The sequence below is a fragment of the Danio rerio genome, chromosome 18, assembly GCF_049306965.1.
Source record: "Danio rerio strain Tuebingen ecotype United States chromosome 18, GRCz12tu, whole genome shotgun sequence".
NCBI classification, from domain to species: domain Eukaryota; kingdom Metazoa; phylum Chordata; class Actinopteri; order Cypriniformes; family Danionidae; genus Danio; species Danio rerio.
The window spans coordinates 7,724,477-7,740,828 of NC_133193.1; the positions used below are offsets into that span (position 1 = coordinate 7,724,477).

General features: G+C 34.4%; 1 protein-coding gene across 2 annotated transcripts in view; it reads left to right on the top strand.

The window, feature by feature from the left end:
• b4galnt3b (beta-1,4-N-acetyl-galactosaminyl transferase 3b) overlaps positions 1 to 16,352 on the top strand; it is a 59,296-nt gene that overhangs the window by 3,475 nt on the left and 39,469 nt on the right. For both annotated transcript variants that reach the window (XM_001342847.9, XM_073930237.1), the window contains exon 2: positions 15,999 to 16,057. In XM_001342847.9, coding sequence (XP_001342883.4) covers positions 15,999 to 16,057 — 59 coding nt within the window. The remainder of the gene's footprint in view (positions 1 to 15,998; positions 16,058 to 16,352) is intronic.

Here is a 16,352-nt window from a genome sequence, read left to right on the forward strand (position 1 = left end):
TTTACTCAAAGGAGAATATGTCAATATTGCAACAGAAACCAAACTGTTTAACATATTCTGGTAGAATGCCCTTTTTTATTTAATTAGAGAACAATTTTTATCTGGAGAGACTTTAAACTCAATATTTTTCAATGTGAATCCTTCTAAAATAATTACTTTTGACAGTTGTACAATTTTGGATTTTTTATCTTATTATTATCATTACTTATGTATTTTCTCTGATATATTGTTTATTGTTGTTGATGACTTTTAATTGTTAGAATATGTTTGATATTATAGAAAAGTGATATTTATCAAATGTGGTAAACTTCATCTGTTTTATTTGCCGTGACAGCCAGAGCCAGATAACAATAAACTCAAATTTCTCTCTTAGGTGATCTTGACATCCATACTGTGATTTTGAGATTTTTTTTAGTATTCGAAATAGTTAAAATTGAAACAGTATTTTATTTATTGATTTATTTATTTATTCATTTATTTATTTATTTATTTATTTATTGGAGAAAACAACAACAGTTCTTTACTATTCATAGTCATGTTCAAAGTCATGGTTGTCCCTTAATGGTCACGTGAAATATTTAGTTTTCCTGCGTGTCAAGCTTTTAAAGTGTTTTAGTTTGAATTCGAAATTATTTTGTATTTGAGCATTTTATATTCATTAGTTCTCTTTTAATTTGCGATAAATTAAAATGATTTCATAATAATTTATCATACTTGCATTTTTATCATAAGAATGATTGAGGGGGAATTAAACAGTAAATAATTAAACAGAGTAGCTTTTTTATAAGCTCATTTTAGCAGTATTTGATCTTAATTTTTAGTATTTCACTGTTTACATGAATATTAATAATTAGTAAAAAAATTGCTTATGAACTAGGGCTGCACAATATATCATTATGCATATGCAAAGTGGAGTTGGGATTATAGATGACCAGAAACCACAGGTCAAAGCACAGGAGATTTGTGGAGATGCTGCAGAATTGAACAGTAATAGGGTGAAAGTTTATCATCTGCATGTGTTTTCAGGGCCTGTGAGTGTGTCAGCATTTGAAGAGAGTTTATAGCATTTTAGTAGTGTATAAAGAAGTTTCATAAAGATTAGTTTAATTTTTATATGGTGAAGACTATTACAGTACTATTTTACGTTTGGTTATTTCAATTTCCGACTACTGTTGCCCTCTCCAGAAAACCATAAAGTACAGTTTATTTCACTTTAATATTTGCTCTATTGTGTTTATGACTGTAGTCTATGTATATAATAAACTACATAAAAATATATTTCTATTTCATTCCCCTAAAGAAACATCCCAAGTTATGACTTTGCAAATGGAGCTATTAAAGTGAAATTATATCGCAGAGAAAAAATATTGCAAGGTAAAAAATATCCAATATTGTAGCCCTATAACGTACTTTAGTTGTTGTATTATTATATGCAGAAATTAGCATTGCGATATTGATATAAGGATGTAAATGCTGTAAATAGTTACACATTGCACATTGCAAAAACACATTGCAACCTCTAATTGTTTAATTGTTTTTTTTTTATTTAATTGATCCAATTTCTAGTTAGATGCAGTTTATAATCTCTTATCTGTTTTCTGAACATGCCTGTTTCTAATAAGATTTTAGGTTATATTTTAGTTTTTCCCATACATTCTACAGTAATGTTGATTTACAGTCTTTTACAGCCATTTTGTTGTACCAGGAGTGCACTTTCAGCCACATATTTTCTTCTTTTTGTGTTTTTAAATAGACTTACTAAGGGAGGAGCTCGAGTTTATTGACCTAGTGTGTTTGCTCTTATGGGGAGCTTATTATGGCAAATTGCGTAATTTATTATCATTAACACAATGCAATGCAAATAATACAAACAGTGCAGCACAATGATTATAATAGCATGTCAGCTTGTTTTACATCATGGTCCCAGAATACATGCATAATAATAAAAGATGCAAAGTTTTAGAAATATTGCAACTACTTAGATATAAATAAATACATTTTAAAATAATGATCCTTATTTTATTTTATTTTTTTAATTTTGTTTACATTTGAATTTTTTTTGTATAAATTTTATTTAATAATTTTTTTGGATGCATAACTTTTTTTTGCATTTTCCTCTTCCATACAGAACATTTTGAAGCCATTTGCATGTTCATCTTTGAGTCTCAAAAATAATTTTTGTTTAATTAGCCATGAAGTGTTAAATAGATTTGCCAAACCACTGCAGCATAAAATAATCCCAAATTTATAATTCTAAAACTTCCATTAATTTCAGTCTGGTTTAAACTGGTAATTCTCAGGCTTTATTTTTTATAAAATAAATATCCGATGTCAGTTTTGAAAATAATTTTTTAATCAGTGTATTTTTGCATCTTATTTATTAGAAAATTTCCACCTCCGACATTTTTATTTTTGCTCTGTAGTATTTATGTGCTTCAACTTCATTACGTTTTATGCTGATGCACTGCATTGGAAAAGACTTGATCATCCTAGTTGATCTAAATGAATGAAAATTTTCCAAATAGAGCTATTCAAATCATCAGCTGAAATTGCATTCATATCACAATATACACCTGACAAAACTATTCAAGTTTTAGGAACAACAAATAATAACTTCCAGCTGATCATTTGATATCAGAAGTGGCTTATATGAAAGGCAAAGGCCTCTAGATTACACTTATATTACCAAAATAAACATGATCATGCCTTAATTTTTAATCATTCAATTAGGACAGTAAGGTCTTTGCTTAGACAAAAGTCTTGTCATCTAACAGAAATAATGTCCAGTACAGAATATAAAGTCATGCTGCAGTGGAAAAAGAATGAATATTGTGTATGACTCTCATGAGCTTGTGGGACTGCATCCATACATCTCTGCAACGACTCTAATATCTTATTAATAAAGTCATCTGGAATGACGAAGAAAGCGTTCTTGCAGGACTCCCAGAGTTCATCAAGATGCTTTGGATTCATCTTCAATGCCTCCTCCTTCATCTTACCTCAGACATGCTCAATAATGTTCATATCTGGTGACTTGGTTGGCCAATCCTAGACCACATTGATCTTTGCTTTCAGGAACTTTGATATGGAGGCTGAAGTATGAGAAGGAGCTATCCACTCTGTAGATCTCTCGCATGCCATCATACTAAATGTCTAAACGTCTAAAAAATGAACTAAAATCAAACCATGATTTTTTTCTTCACCAAACTTGACTGATTTCTCTGAGAATCTTGGGTCCATGCTGGTTCCAATAGGTCTTCTGCAGTATTTGTGATGATTGGGATGCACTTCAAAAAATCTACCTTCTGCCATTTTATCAATCTATCAACAAGACGTCAAGTTACTATTTGTTGCTGTTAAAACTGGGATCGATGACAAGACTTTTGTCAGGTAGTGTTAATTGCAGCGAAATAAAATATCACAATGTCAGATTTTCTACTGAACATACAGTATGATTACTGAAACCGTGACCCTATAACAAAAAAACAAACCATGACAAGTCTGTATTCTTGCACCCCTAATTCTTTATGTCTATTCTGCTTTCATTCATCTGCTAACCTGGCAGCCGTGAAACTTACAGCCATTTTTAATCAATTTTCTTTGGTTCCACATTATGAAATCCGTACAAAGAGAAGCTTATTTGGAAACCTGAGAGACGTCAGGTGAGCTCTGACCTGCAGAAGGAGTTTGTCATCTGGTTTGAGGTCAGTATCAGGTCAGAGGAGCAGTGGCAGTGTCACACCACCTGGACATCAGTCTGCTAATGTGCATCTAAAATTACATCTGAATTGTAAGCTCACACTGCCTGCGAGTGAAATCAGATTAAAAGCAACAGCTGTCCAGACGAGCTCTGCCTGGGCTGGGATCTGATTGTGAGGAAGTCGCTTCAGTGGGATTTTTAAGTTCCTTGTTCCTTCTGGATTTCCAAAATAAAACGAGTGTTTGACCTACATACGGCATTGAGGTGCAATCGCTCATGCATTCTCTGACTTTGAATATGCATATACAGTCATGACAATGACTGACAAATTCTGACTACTGCTTTGTGTTTACAGGTAAATAAAAGCTGAGAAATATATTGTTCCACAATGATGCACAATCTTGTACATTGTCATGTTATTGTTTAGGAGAAGCCTGCGTCATTTCACAAATTTGCCAGGGATATGAATAGTTTCGGGTTTGACTGTATTTTGCATGATGACACGATGCATTCTTTATATCCTGGATTAACTAATAATAAATAGCAAGGGATCAACCCAAGCATAATGAGACGCTTTAAATTTTGTTTCATTGAGAATTTTTATACCAGATGCCATATTGTTGATTCACTAGTAGTTATTGAAGAATACATGTACACCCTACGTGTAATCACTGCAGTGTTGTAAAATAACAAATTACAAATACTCTAATTACTGTAATTGAGTAGTTTTTCTGAGGAATTGTAATTTAATAGGAAGTTTTAAAAATTTGTACTTTTTCTTTCCCTTGAGTACATTTTTAGTGCAGTATTTGTACTTTTATTGCACTACTTTCCTTCAACCTGCAATCACTACTTTATTTTTTCTACTCAGTGGAAAAATCAGTCCTGATCAAACATAGATAGTAAATTGCATCCTTTTGAACTAATTCAAGACTTGTGCTTTATAAATACAACAAACCTTTTGGAAGCATTAAAAGTGTCCAAGAGGATGTTCAAAATCTTTACATGCAATGACCGAGAGGCTGTTTAGGCTGCATGATCCCAGCAGACACACATTGTCATAGGCCGTCAATATTAGATTTAGGTCTCCAGTGTGTAAGGACAATGTTTTTTATTTTTATTTTTTTTTACATCAAATACTGATGTGAAATGACTTTGATTTTTAGGTTGTGTTAGAAAGTGGCTAAAATCCAACGTCAAGCCAACATATTCTGTAACCAAACGTCATATTGACATGAAATACTGGCATTTATTCATCAGGTATGGCAACCAAAATCCAACATCTAATAGATGTCATATTGGGAACGTCCACACAACGTCAAGCTGTAACATCATTTGACTTTGATAGTGTTTTGTTTTTTAGGTTGTGTTGGAAAAAAACCAAAATTTAACGTCTGTCCGACGTTGAACATTGACGTCGGCCTGAGGTTGAGTTCTGATGTCAACTCAATTTTCCTTTCCAAACAAAATGCAGCGTCCCATGATGCCGGGGTACAACATCAATCTGACGTCATGTTAACATCCTGTGCCTGCAGGAATGAAATCACTAAATAGTCTTAAACGATAACTACTGTAAATGCTACATTTACACTCACACATGCACAAATTGCATATAAACACATCAGCCTTTCACAGCGTAATACTCAGTACTCGCTACTCTTACTTTTAAAAGGTCTACTATTTACTCATATTTTGAGTAATATTTACAACAGATACTTTTACACTAATTGCACTACATTTTTGGCCATTTTTGTACCTTGAGTGATTTTTCAGTACTCTATTGATCACAGAAATACTGTCAAGCCACTCTCTCATTTCAATAGAATGTGACAATTTTTTAAAAATGTTCTAGACAAGAATTTCATGCTCAAAGCACTTTAATAGATGTTTTTAGAAATGCATCTTGATAAAGAAAGAAATATACAAATAAAAATAAAAAATATGACTAATTTACATTTTAAAAAAATTGGTTAAATTTGAAAACTTAAAATTCAACAAGTTTTTTAAAATGTAAAATTGTCATATTTATTGATTTTTATTTGTATTTCTTTATTTATTTAGAATAATTTCTTATTGAAACATAAAAATTGTATTGAAGTCAATACAGATAACAATGTTTTAGTGTTGTCACGATACTGGAATTCGATATCAATCGATATTGAGATTTTAAAAACGTCCATTTCCTGTTAACATTTGAGCGCTGGAGTTTGACGGAGTAGATTGATTGTACTGTTATAAATAATAATAATAATAATAACAATAATTGTGTTGCTAATATGTCAAGTTTTCATTGACTAAAACTAGACTACTAATCTAAAACTACATGGATTCTGAAGACTAAATCTTTATTCAAGCTATTGGCCACCAACCTGATTTCACCAAGTAGGAGATGTTCCTGGATTAACATCTATATCGATCCTGGAACAGCATTCCAATCAGCCAATCAGAATTAAGGAATATGTTTACTGTTTATGTTAAGTTTAGGCTTACGGTTAGGGTTCTGCACTTCTACATGATTGTTATTCAACTATTATTCCCTCTGATTTTGGGAATAATTTACAGTTATAGTTTGGTTTAGGGGTAGGGAATGGGTATGGGTTACATTTTCCAACAAAAATGATGTTCCAGGATCAACATTGATGGTGATCGCATTGTTCTTGGCAAAATCACGATGTGCAGCTATTGGTATTTTAGTGAAAAGACTTAACTAAAACTACATCAAGATTTGCTACCAAAATGAACACTGATACAGAAATTGCATATACTGTTATCATGATAATGATCTTTTTTGTTACGATTGTTTGTGTATCCTAGGACAAACTCCTGTTACATGACTTCGGATTGGGTAGAAAAGCAAGTCAATGATCCATGTGGATAGTGGCTACAATTTGTTTTTGATTTTGTACAATGCAGAGAAATGAATACCTTATTTTGGTGTGTGTTTTCTCAGCAAGTGCCAAATGGATCATGTGGAGTCAGTAGGCAGAGAGCAGGTGGTCTTTTGTGCCTGTCTGAAACTTCAAATACATTCAACCGCATGAGTGTTTGTTTACACTGAAAGCAATACGCTCAAATGCATTGTTGACTATCACTGAAAGCTTAAAACAATTTAGACCCCATTAACATGTTTATTCTACATTGTCCACTTATCAGATTGACTAAAATGCATGCAAGTTAAAGCGAGGAGATGCTAAAAGCACAAAAATAATTGATGAGCTGATGACAGATTGTCTTTGGCTAAACATTCATTCATTCATTTTTCCTTCGCCTTAGGTCACCATAGTGTAATGAACCGCCGACTATTCTGGCATGTTTTACGCAACGGATGCCCTTCTAGCCAGTACATGGAAACACCCATACATGCTCATTCACGCTCCTATACTGCCAACCAGCGACCTTTTTGCTGTGAGGTGATTACTGACCACTGGGATGAATGTAAAAAGCTGCAAAATGTACTTAATGTAACTTCTTTTTTTGCGGATTATGAGCAGATATAGGGCTCTATTTTGATGATCCATGCACAAAGTCCAAAGTGCAGGGCGAAAAAGCATTAAGGACGTGTCAGAATTCACTTATTTTAAGGACGGAAAAATCTGCTTTGCATCGCGGCGCATGGTCTAACAGGGTTGAGCTTATTCTCTTAATGAGTTATAGGTGTGTTTAAAAATAAACCAATGAGAGTCTCATCTCCCATTCTCTTTCAGAGTCAGATGCATTGCTCCATAGCGCATTTGCTATTTTCATGTCGAGAAAATACTTAAACAGAGCATCTACAGCGCAAAAATGAGAGATGAGCATCCACATTCTTTACTTTCACTTTCACTGATGTGGATAAGGAAAAATGTTGTATGCACAGACATCCTTTAGCTTATACATGATTAATTTAGTTTGTTAAGTGCAAAGATTTGTTTTTAAACTATTTCTAAATTCAGTTCTGATTTCCAGCCAACGAATAAATAAACAATAAAAACCAAGTGTGTTCAAACAACTGAGCTATATTCAAATACACATGCTGTGCCCCATATGGTCTAAAACCTGACAAGTGGACAAGTCTAAGCCTGTTCTTAACAAAACAAGTATAAATATGCATATAATAAATAATACTGCTAATAATAACATTATACAAAAGCAAATTAAGAATAAACTGAAAAGCCCCCCTAGATGAAGAAGGCATGAAAGTATAGTTTTTATATTTATATGTATGTATGTATGTATGTATGTATGTATGTATGTATGTATGTATGTATGTATGTATGTATGTATGTATGTATGTATGTATGTATGTATGTATGTATGTATGTATGTATGTATGTATGTATGTATGTATGTATGTATGTATGTATGTATGTATGTATGTATGTATGTATGTATGTATGTATGTATGTATGTATGTATGTATGTATGTATGTATGTATGTACGTATGTACGTACGTACGTACGTACGTACGTACGTACATACATACATACATACATACATATATATATATATATATATATATACATATATATATATATATATATATATATATATACATATATACATATATATATATATATATATATATATATATATATATATATATATATATATATATACATATATATATATATATATATATATATATATATATATATATATATATATATATATAAATTATATATATATATAATGTGTCTAACCCTAACCCGCACACACACAAAATTGATAAAACTCACAGATGAAAATAATAAATGTTTTAATCTTATATTTATTGCAAATGATATATTTTGTTTGGTGGCTCAGAGGTTTTGTAGTTGCATTTATTTAGCAAACACACGCGCTGACTTGAACACAGTTAAGATCCTCGATTTATATTTAGTCAAATGCGTCAGTGAGAATGTTTGATTATGGATTTACTGCACAGACTGGATGTATTTCACTTTTATTTGTGTAAACTCTCCCAATGGTTATTGCTTAAGTCCAATTTGCTGTTGTTTTCTGCTCATCCGTGGGGGGTTTCTTCAGTGCAAAGCGGGGCACAAGCTCACAGTTGCCAGGTTACAAAGATAAAGTAAAACATGCATGAAATCTTGACATCTGGCAACCACAAGAAAAATATTAGATTTTTTGTTAATGAGCATTTAATATTGTTTTTTCATCAATGATATTATTGATGTAGCCACAGTTAGTGTTTAATAATGTGATGTAATAATGTCGGTCTCGTGAAAATGTACAACAAAAAATATTAAAATGCATTTAAACATGTAGCATACAGTCAACAACATTGTCCAAAAAAATCCAGATTAACACAGATCTTTGAAAACGAGTACCAGTCATATAATTGCTCAGAGAGTACATGAAATCAGAGATGCATGATGTCACTATTTTCACAAAATCTTATCTTTGTAGCTTATTTGAAGACCGTAATGGTGTTGTTTTCAACCACATTTCAAGTGTTTGTATGTCCACTGACTTGTTGTGTATATGACAGGCCAAAATGCTTAATGTTTCTTTTTGGGTGGCTCAGTGGTTAGCACTGTCGCCTCACAGCAAGAAGGTTGCTGGTTCGAGTCCCGGCTGGACCAGTTGGCATTTCTGTGTGTTTGCATGTTCTCCCTGTGTTGGTGTGGGTTTCCTCCAGGTACTCCGATTTCCCCCACAGTCCAAAGACATGCGGATGCAGTATAGGTGAATTGGGTATAGGCTAAATTGTCCGTAGTGTATGAGTGTGAATGAGCATACAGTCTATAGCATTGTCAAAAAAATCCAGATTTACACATATCTTTAAAAACAAGTAGACTATCTGCTTAATATCTGTTGATACTGCTGCTAAACAGACATTTATGAGAAACTTTGCTAGTACATGTCAACTTAAACTAACCCTAACTCAAACCGTCTACTTATAATTTAATGAGAATCTGCTGACATGTAGATGCAGTGTAACTGAAATTCAATAAACGGACCATCAAAATAAAGTGTGACCAGTATTGTTTAAGGAGTAATATAGTGCTCAGCATAATGGAGTACAGCTCATTTTGAAAATGAATATTTTTATCCATTTCTCAGTGAATGTAAGTGTGTATTTTGATACATTTAAACAAAACAGATTTATTAAACAAATATATTTATTAAAATCATATTTTAGTCACCAAACATATTTAGAAATTGAAAAATAATACTATTTAATTCAAGCAAAATATTGCAAAACGATTTACAACCTACAAAATTTTAACAAAATTTATCCATTATTTTTTTTTTTTTTTGCTTCTCTTAATTTGTATTTAATATTTTTCTATAACATATACATTTAGGTGTACTAGTTTTTGGACTGTTATCGTAAGTTATATCGTAAGATAAGCTCTAGATTTGGCTTCAGCACTGACTAATCTAATATATAGCAGTCCACATTTGAAGTGGATTAAAACCTTTCACCCAAGTTGTTCTAAAATTATTCAACAATGCCCATTCTTGTCTTAGGACAATTTTAGAAAAACGTTTTTAATCCACTTCAAATGTTGCACAAATATAACATTGTCTTTCCTGTTAAAAATGTGAATTTAAAAGATAGATTTGTGTGGTGATTTTTTTATATATGCCGAGCATGGTATATAGAGAACCAAGTCTGTTAAATAACAAAAAATTTACTGACAGCTTATTATAAGGTTTTTGCAGCATAATGCACAACACAAAATGTTCATGAAAGTCACTTTTTCAAACTTTTCAAGGTTAAAACTTGGAAGAAAGATCACGCTCCCATTGTGGTGAGTTCAGACTGCATGATTTTAGCCCTGATTTTGACCCGCCAACAGATTTTGAGAAATCTACAACAAAAGCCTGAATCGCAGGCAAATCGGTGCTCGTGCACGTGAGTGACAATCTCATCGTATGAACGATCAAAGACGCGATCTGAGAGAATCACAGATGAGTCGCAGATTCCTGTGAGATATTTGGCGTGCTAAATATCTGGAGCTGTCGGCGATTCAAATCATGCCGTGTGAAATGAGTTTTGACTGAAAATTACATCGATCACCTACAGACAATGAGAGAGCAGCATTCACGTGTTCGTGTGTGTTTGTACCTGTACCTGCAGGCCAGCGGGAGGTTGAGGGAGTTGTTAAAAGCGCTCATTTTCGGTTTATTTGGACCCAAGAAATGGAGGAAAAACTAGTGGAGGTTTGACAGGAGCACCCATGTCTGTTTGACGTTTCATACAGAAAGTTGAGGAGAAATTGCTAATTCTCTTCAAACCCAGGTTAGCAAATATTTACATGTTCTACCCCCTTAAAGGCTTCTTTCTGGTTATGTAGCTAATAACAAAAGATATACTGTATTTTTGGCTCTGAGATGTAGTTTGGACGAAGTTGTCAGCGGTTCTTCCTATTGTAAAGTCATGCAATGTAAAAGCCCCTGTCGCCGATTCATCTTGCAGTGTAAACAAAGCAGCGACAAAACGCTAGCCCAGATAGTCATGCAGTGTGAAAACATCTGTGACACGACTACTTTTAAAGTCATGCAGTCTGAACTCGGCATTATGCAATTCAAAAGCAGAAATAAATGAAAAACAAATAGCAATGAATCACAAAATGCGTAAAAATGTCAATTTACAGATATTTTTTACAGTGTAGTTGGTAGTCCCACCGTTGACTATTTGTGTTGTTTTTAGTTTGTCCATCTGTTGTTTTCATCTTACATTTTGAGTCTGGTCATCCTTGTGCATAGTTCAGACAGACTGCTGTGTTTTTTTGTATGTCAGTGTGAAGTGATGATGTACCCGTGTGACTTTTTTTTTTTACCAGTGTTCCCAGTGCTGGATTTTATTTTTAGATTGATTGATTGATTGACTTCCTTTGCTGATTATTTTAATTTTGTATGAGGATTATCAGAGAGCAGGTGCATGTAAGGAGACTACAGTATTGCCGGTCCCAAACTCTCTATTGTCTCTTTATCCCGTTATCTCCTGGGCACGGGCGGCTTTTCTACCCTCTTTTAAACAAACTCGACATTCCTCTGGGGGCTGTCAGTGACCTCTGGGGTGGATGGTGAAAGAAAGGATTTGGGAAATGAGAGAAAGGCTTGCTTTGAACGTGCACATGACATACAGAAGTCCTCTGGGTCCCTTCTTTCAGCTCATTTGTTCTTGCTCGCACACTAAGAAAAGTTCACACCGCCCAGTGTGCAAATACACCTGAAGACACAGACCATAATAGCTGGCCTCCCTGCAGTGTGTGTTCAGTGGCGCAGGGGTCAGGTAACTCGTCATTTCCTGCGTTCTTTGTTGCTATAGCACCAATGTGCGAGGTTAAGCACACTTCTCTGTAAACACACATGCTGCATCTCAATTGGCATACTATCCATTCTAGATAGTATTCGAAAATAGACTTAGTCTGTCCCAAACTGTAGTATGTTAAAAAGTGTATGCCAAAGGTTCCCGGATGGTTTACTTTTTCCGGTAACAGTTCAAAGTGTAGAAGCATCCATACTCTAACTAATAATACCGGACACAATACATTGCACGTTCAATGTAAATTCGATTAGAACTACAAAATCTGGTAAAAACCAAAAAAAAAGGTGTGAACAAACTACAAACATGGCAGACTCGCAAGACCAACCGTCAAATAAAGAGGCTTCAGTAAAGTTGTTTGACTAGTAATTGATATCTAGCCAACTGGAAAATATTTAAATTACGTTTCTTGTGTTATATTTCATCTCCAGACCAGCAACAATGTGAACTTATAACTTACAGATATGTTTGGACATTCACGTGGTTGTATTCACGTGCATAATCGTTGCGTATTATTGATCATTACTTGACAATGCAGCCTGCCATTATTATTAGCTATGTTTCCATCCAAATATGCTAATTAAATTAATGTGCAAAACTGGAATATTGCAAAAAAGACGTGCGAATAAAGCAGCGTTTCCATAAAAATCAAAGCGAACAAAATCCTCACTCCCTGATTAACTGGCACCAAATATCAACAGTAAAAAAAACATTTGCTGCAATAGGAGAAGATGCATGAATCTTTTCTACATTTAATAAATGACTTTCACCTCAGAAAACAATGCTGACCCATAATAATAATAATAATAATAATTCCTTACATTTATGTAGTGCTTTTCTAGGCACTTGAAGCGCTTTACACAATGGGGGGGAATCTCCTCATTCACCACCAGTGTGCAGCATCCACCTGGATGATGCGACGGCAGCCATTTTGCGCTAGACCGCACACCACACACCAGCTGAGTGGTGGAGAGGAGACAGAGTGATGAAGCCAATCATGATATGGGGAGGGTTGGGAGGCCATGATGGACAGAGGCCAGTGGGCAGATTTGGCCAGGATGCCGAGGTTAAACCCCCACTCTTTTTCGAAGGAAATCCTGTGATTTTTAACGACCACAGAGAGTCGGGACCTCGGTTTAACGTCTCATCTGAAAGACGGCGATCACTGAGCAGTATAGAGTCCTCGTCACTATACTGGGGCATTAGGACCCAGACAGACCGCAGGTTGAGCGCCCCCTGCTGGCCTTACTAACACCACTTCTGGCAGCAACCTAGCTTTCCCATGTGGTACTGACCGGCGGCAGCCCTGCTAAGCTTCAGTGGACGACCATGTGAGAGTTGCAGAGAGCTAGCTGCCGGCTAATGAACGTGCGGTGGCATTTGAAGGCATGAGATGCGGAGCACAGATGCTCTTGACAATTCTGGAGGTCATTAATGATAAAATAAAATAAACCTGAAACTGTAACGCTGTTTTAGAATGACCAAAACAACATTTCAGATGTTTTGCAATGTGTTCAGCTTGCTGATTTGTCCATTCACACACATTTTGATCATCGCATGATCGCTTATAACAAAATCACATGACCTTTTTTTTTTATAATGTACATACTGGAATTTTTTCAGTGAAAGTGTTTGCATCGTAGTTTATGTGCATCTTTTCTTACCAAATGAAAAGTTTATCTTAGTTATGCACATACGTTTAGTAATTTTATAATCAGTTTTTTTATGTCAGTGGCCAGTCCCCTGTAGCAGAGGACCTATTGACCACCTTTGTACACACTGCTTTCTTGTTTAGGAAAAGCTTACCGCTCTGCACCAGGCATCTCAGTCCTTAGCGAAGGAGTTTTTTTTTTAGCAGGGGACATTGTAAAGAAGATCTCAGCTTATGCCAGAAACATAGATATGCTGATATTTCTTTTAAAAAATGTAAAATCCTAGGACATTGACAGTTTTAGTTGTTTTATATTAACGAGTCTTCTATAGTTTGTATTATTATCATTTTATTTTTTAATGTTTTTGTTTTTGCTCTTGGTTCTGGATGTAATTAATAACATAATACTACTAATACTGAAATGGTTACGGCATTTTAGAATGACCAAAACAACATTTCAGATGTTTTGCAATGTGTTCAGCTTGCTGATTTGTCCATTCACACACATTTTGATCATCGCATGATCGCTTATAACAAAATCACATGACCTTTTTTTTTATAATGCACATACTGGAATTTTTTCAGTGAAAGTGTTTGCATCGTAGTTTATACACATCTTTTTCTTATCAAATTAAAAGGTTATCTTAGTTATGCACATACGTTTAGTAACTTATAATCCGTTTTTTATGTCAGTGGCCAGTCCCCTGGAGCAGAGGGCCTATTGACCACCTCTGTACACACTGCTTTCTTGTTTAGGAAAAGCTTACCGCTCTACACCAGGCATTTTAGTCCTCAGTGAAAGCCTTTTTTTTTTCAGCAGGGGACATTGTAAATGTGCAAAGATCTCGGCTTATGCCAGAAAACAGAGATATGCTGATATTTCTTTTAAAAAAATGTAAAATCCCAGGACATTCACAGTTTTAGCTTGTTTATATTAACGAGTCTTCTATAGTTTGCATTATTATTATTTATTTATTTATTTGTGTATTTGCTCTTGATTCTGGAGGTCATTAATAATATAATAACACTAATACTGAAATGGTTACGGCATTTTAGAATGACCAAAACATAATTTCAGATGTTTTACAGTGTGTCCAGCCTGCTGATTTGTCCATTCACACACATTTTTATCATCACATGATCTTATAAAAATCACATGACCTTTTTAATGCACATACTGGAATTTGTTCAGTAAAAGTGTTTCCATCGTAGTAGTATACGCATCTTTTTTTTGTCGAAAAGTTTATCCTACTCTGTTATGCACATACGTTTTTTATGCTCATTTTCAAAATTAATGTGTATCTTGCCGTTTCCATCAACCATTTTTTTATGCGCACATCTGAAATACTCATAAAAAAAGGTGGATGGAAACATAGCTAATGAAAAATGTATTCAAACTAATGTCTAAATATATGAAAAATGAAAAGAGGCAGGCACATGTGAAGATGTAGCTGGTTACATATAAACCGGCACAAAGTTCAATAAGGTCAATTGTGGCACATAAATACAGTCAGTTTATAAAAAACAAGCTTCATGTTTTTATTTTCAACTTGTCTGAACTGACAAACACAATAACAACCTAGCTAAACGCACACAAACTTACAAAATTGAACATTTTATCTGATGTCACTTTTAACTGCTTGAACATCATCTTGGCAGAATATGGGAAAGCAGCACCATGAAGTGGCTTGTTTTATGTATCTGGAAACCCATTTTCTTAAGGGCTCAAACTAAATGTCTCACACACTTTTTAAACTCCATGTGCTCTTCTGTGTTTTTTTTTTTTTTTTTCTTCATTACAGAGCAGACACAATCTCACGGTTGCCAGGTTAGGAAGATAAAGTAAAACAGGCTTGAAAGTCTTAACATCTGGCAACCACAAGAAAAATATTAGATATTTTGCCACAGATTTAAATTTATTTTCAAATTTGCATTTAATTTCATTAATGATGTTGATGATGTAGCCAAAGTTTTTGTATAATAATCAATATTTGTTTGTGGTTTAATATGATTGCAGTCCAATTGGATGTGTGTGTGTGTGTGTGTGTGTGTGTGTGTGTGTGTGTGTGTGTGTGTGTGTGTGTGTGTGTGTGTGTGTGTGTGTGTGTGTGTGTGTGTGTGTGTGTGTGTGTGTGTGTGTGTGTGTGTGTGTGTGTGTGTGTGTGTGCGTGTGTGTGAGGGAGAGATTGATGGAGTGTAAGTTAATGCTTCCCTGCTGTTAAAGATTGATGTGAACAAGGAATCAGTTTCCGTCTATGTGCAGAAATCCTACACCATCAATGGCAATCTAATGTCGCTGTCATGGATCAAACACACACACATGGTCGGCCAGGTTTAAGTAATTAATTGGCTACTCAACTAAATATTTGCTCTGTTTCTCTTCTAGAAGTAACCATCCGTGGTGAATCTGTTGTCTGGGCAAAAGCTGCTGCTGCTCAACGTTCGGTAAAAACTTATTATCTTGTTGCATGCAGAAATCAGGTTTATATCATGGTAGGGTTAAAAATAATGAGGTTTTTTTTTTTATTCTGGTTAGTTTGTGAAATGGCCTGTCAAAATGAGCACATTACATTGCATATTCCTTCTGGTTTCTCATACATGCAGAAAATCTACATACTACAGATATAAATGCATCTCTAGTTAGTTGCCATGTGAATTAGCTTCCAAATGAAATCCAAAATGCTGCTGGAATGTCCTGTAGGTTCATGAACAAAGTCTGTGTGTGATTTGCGTGTGCATT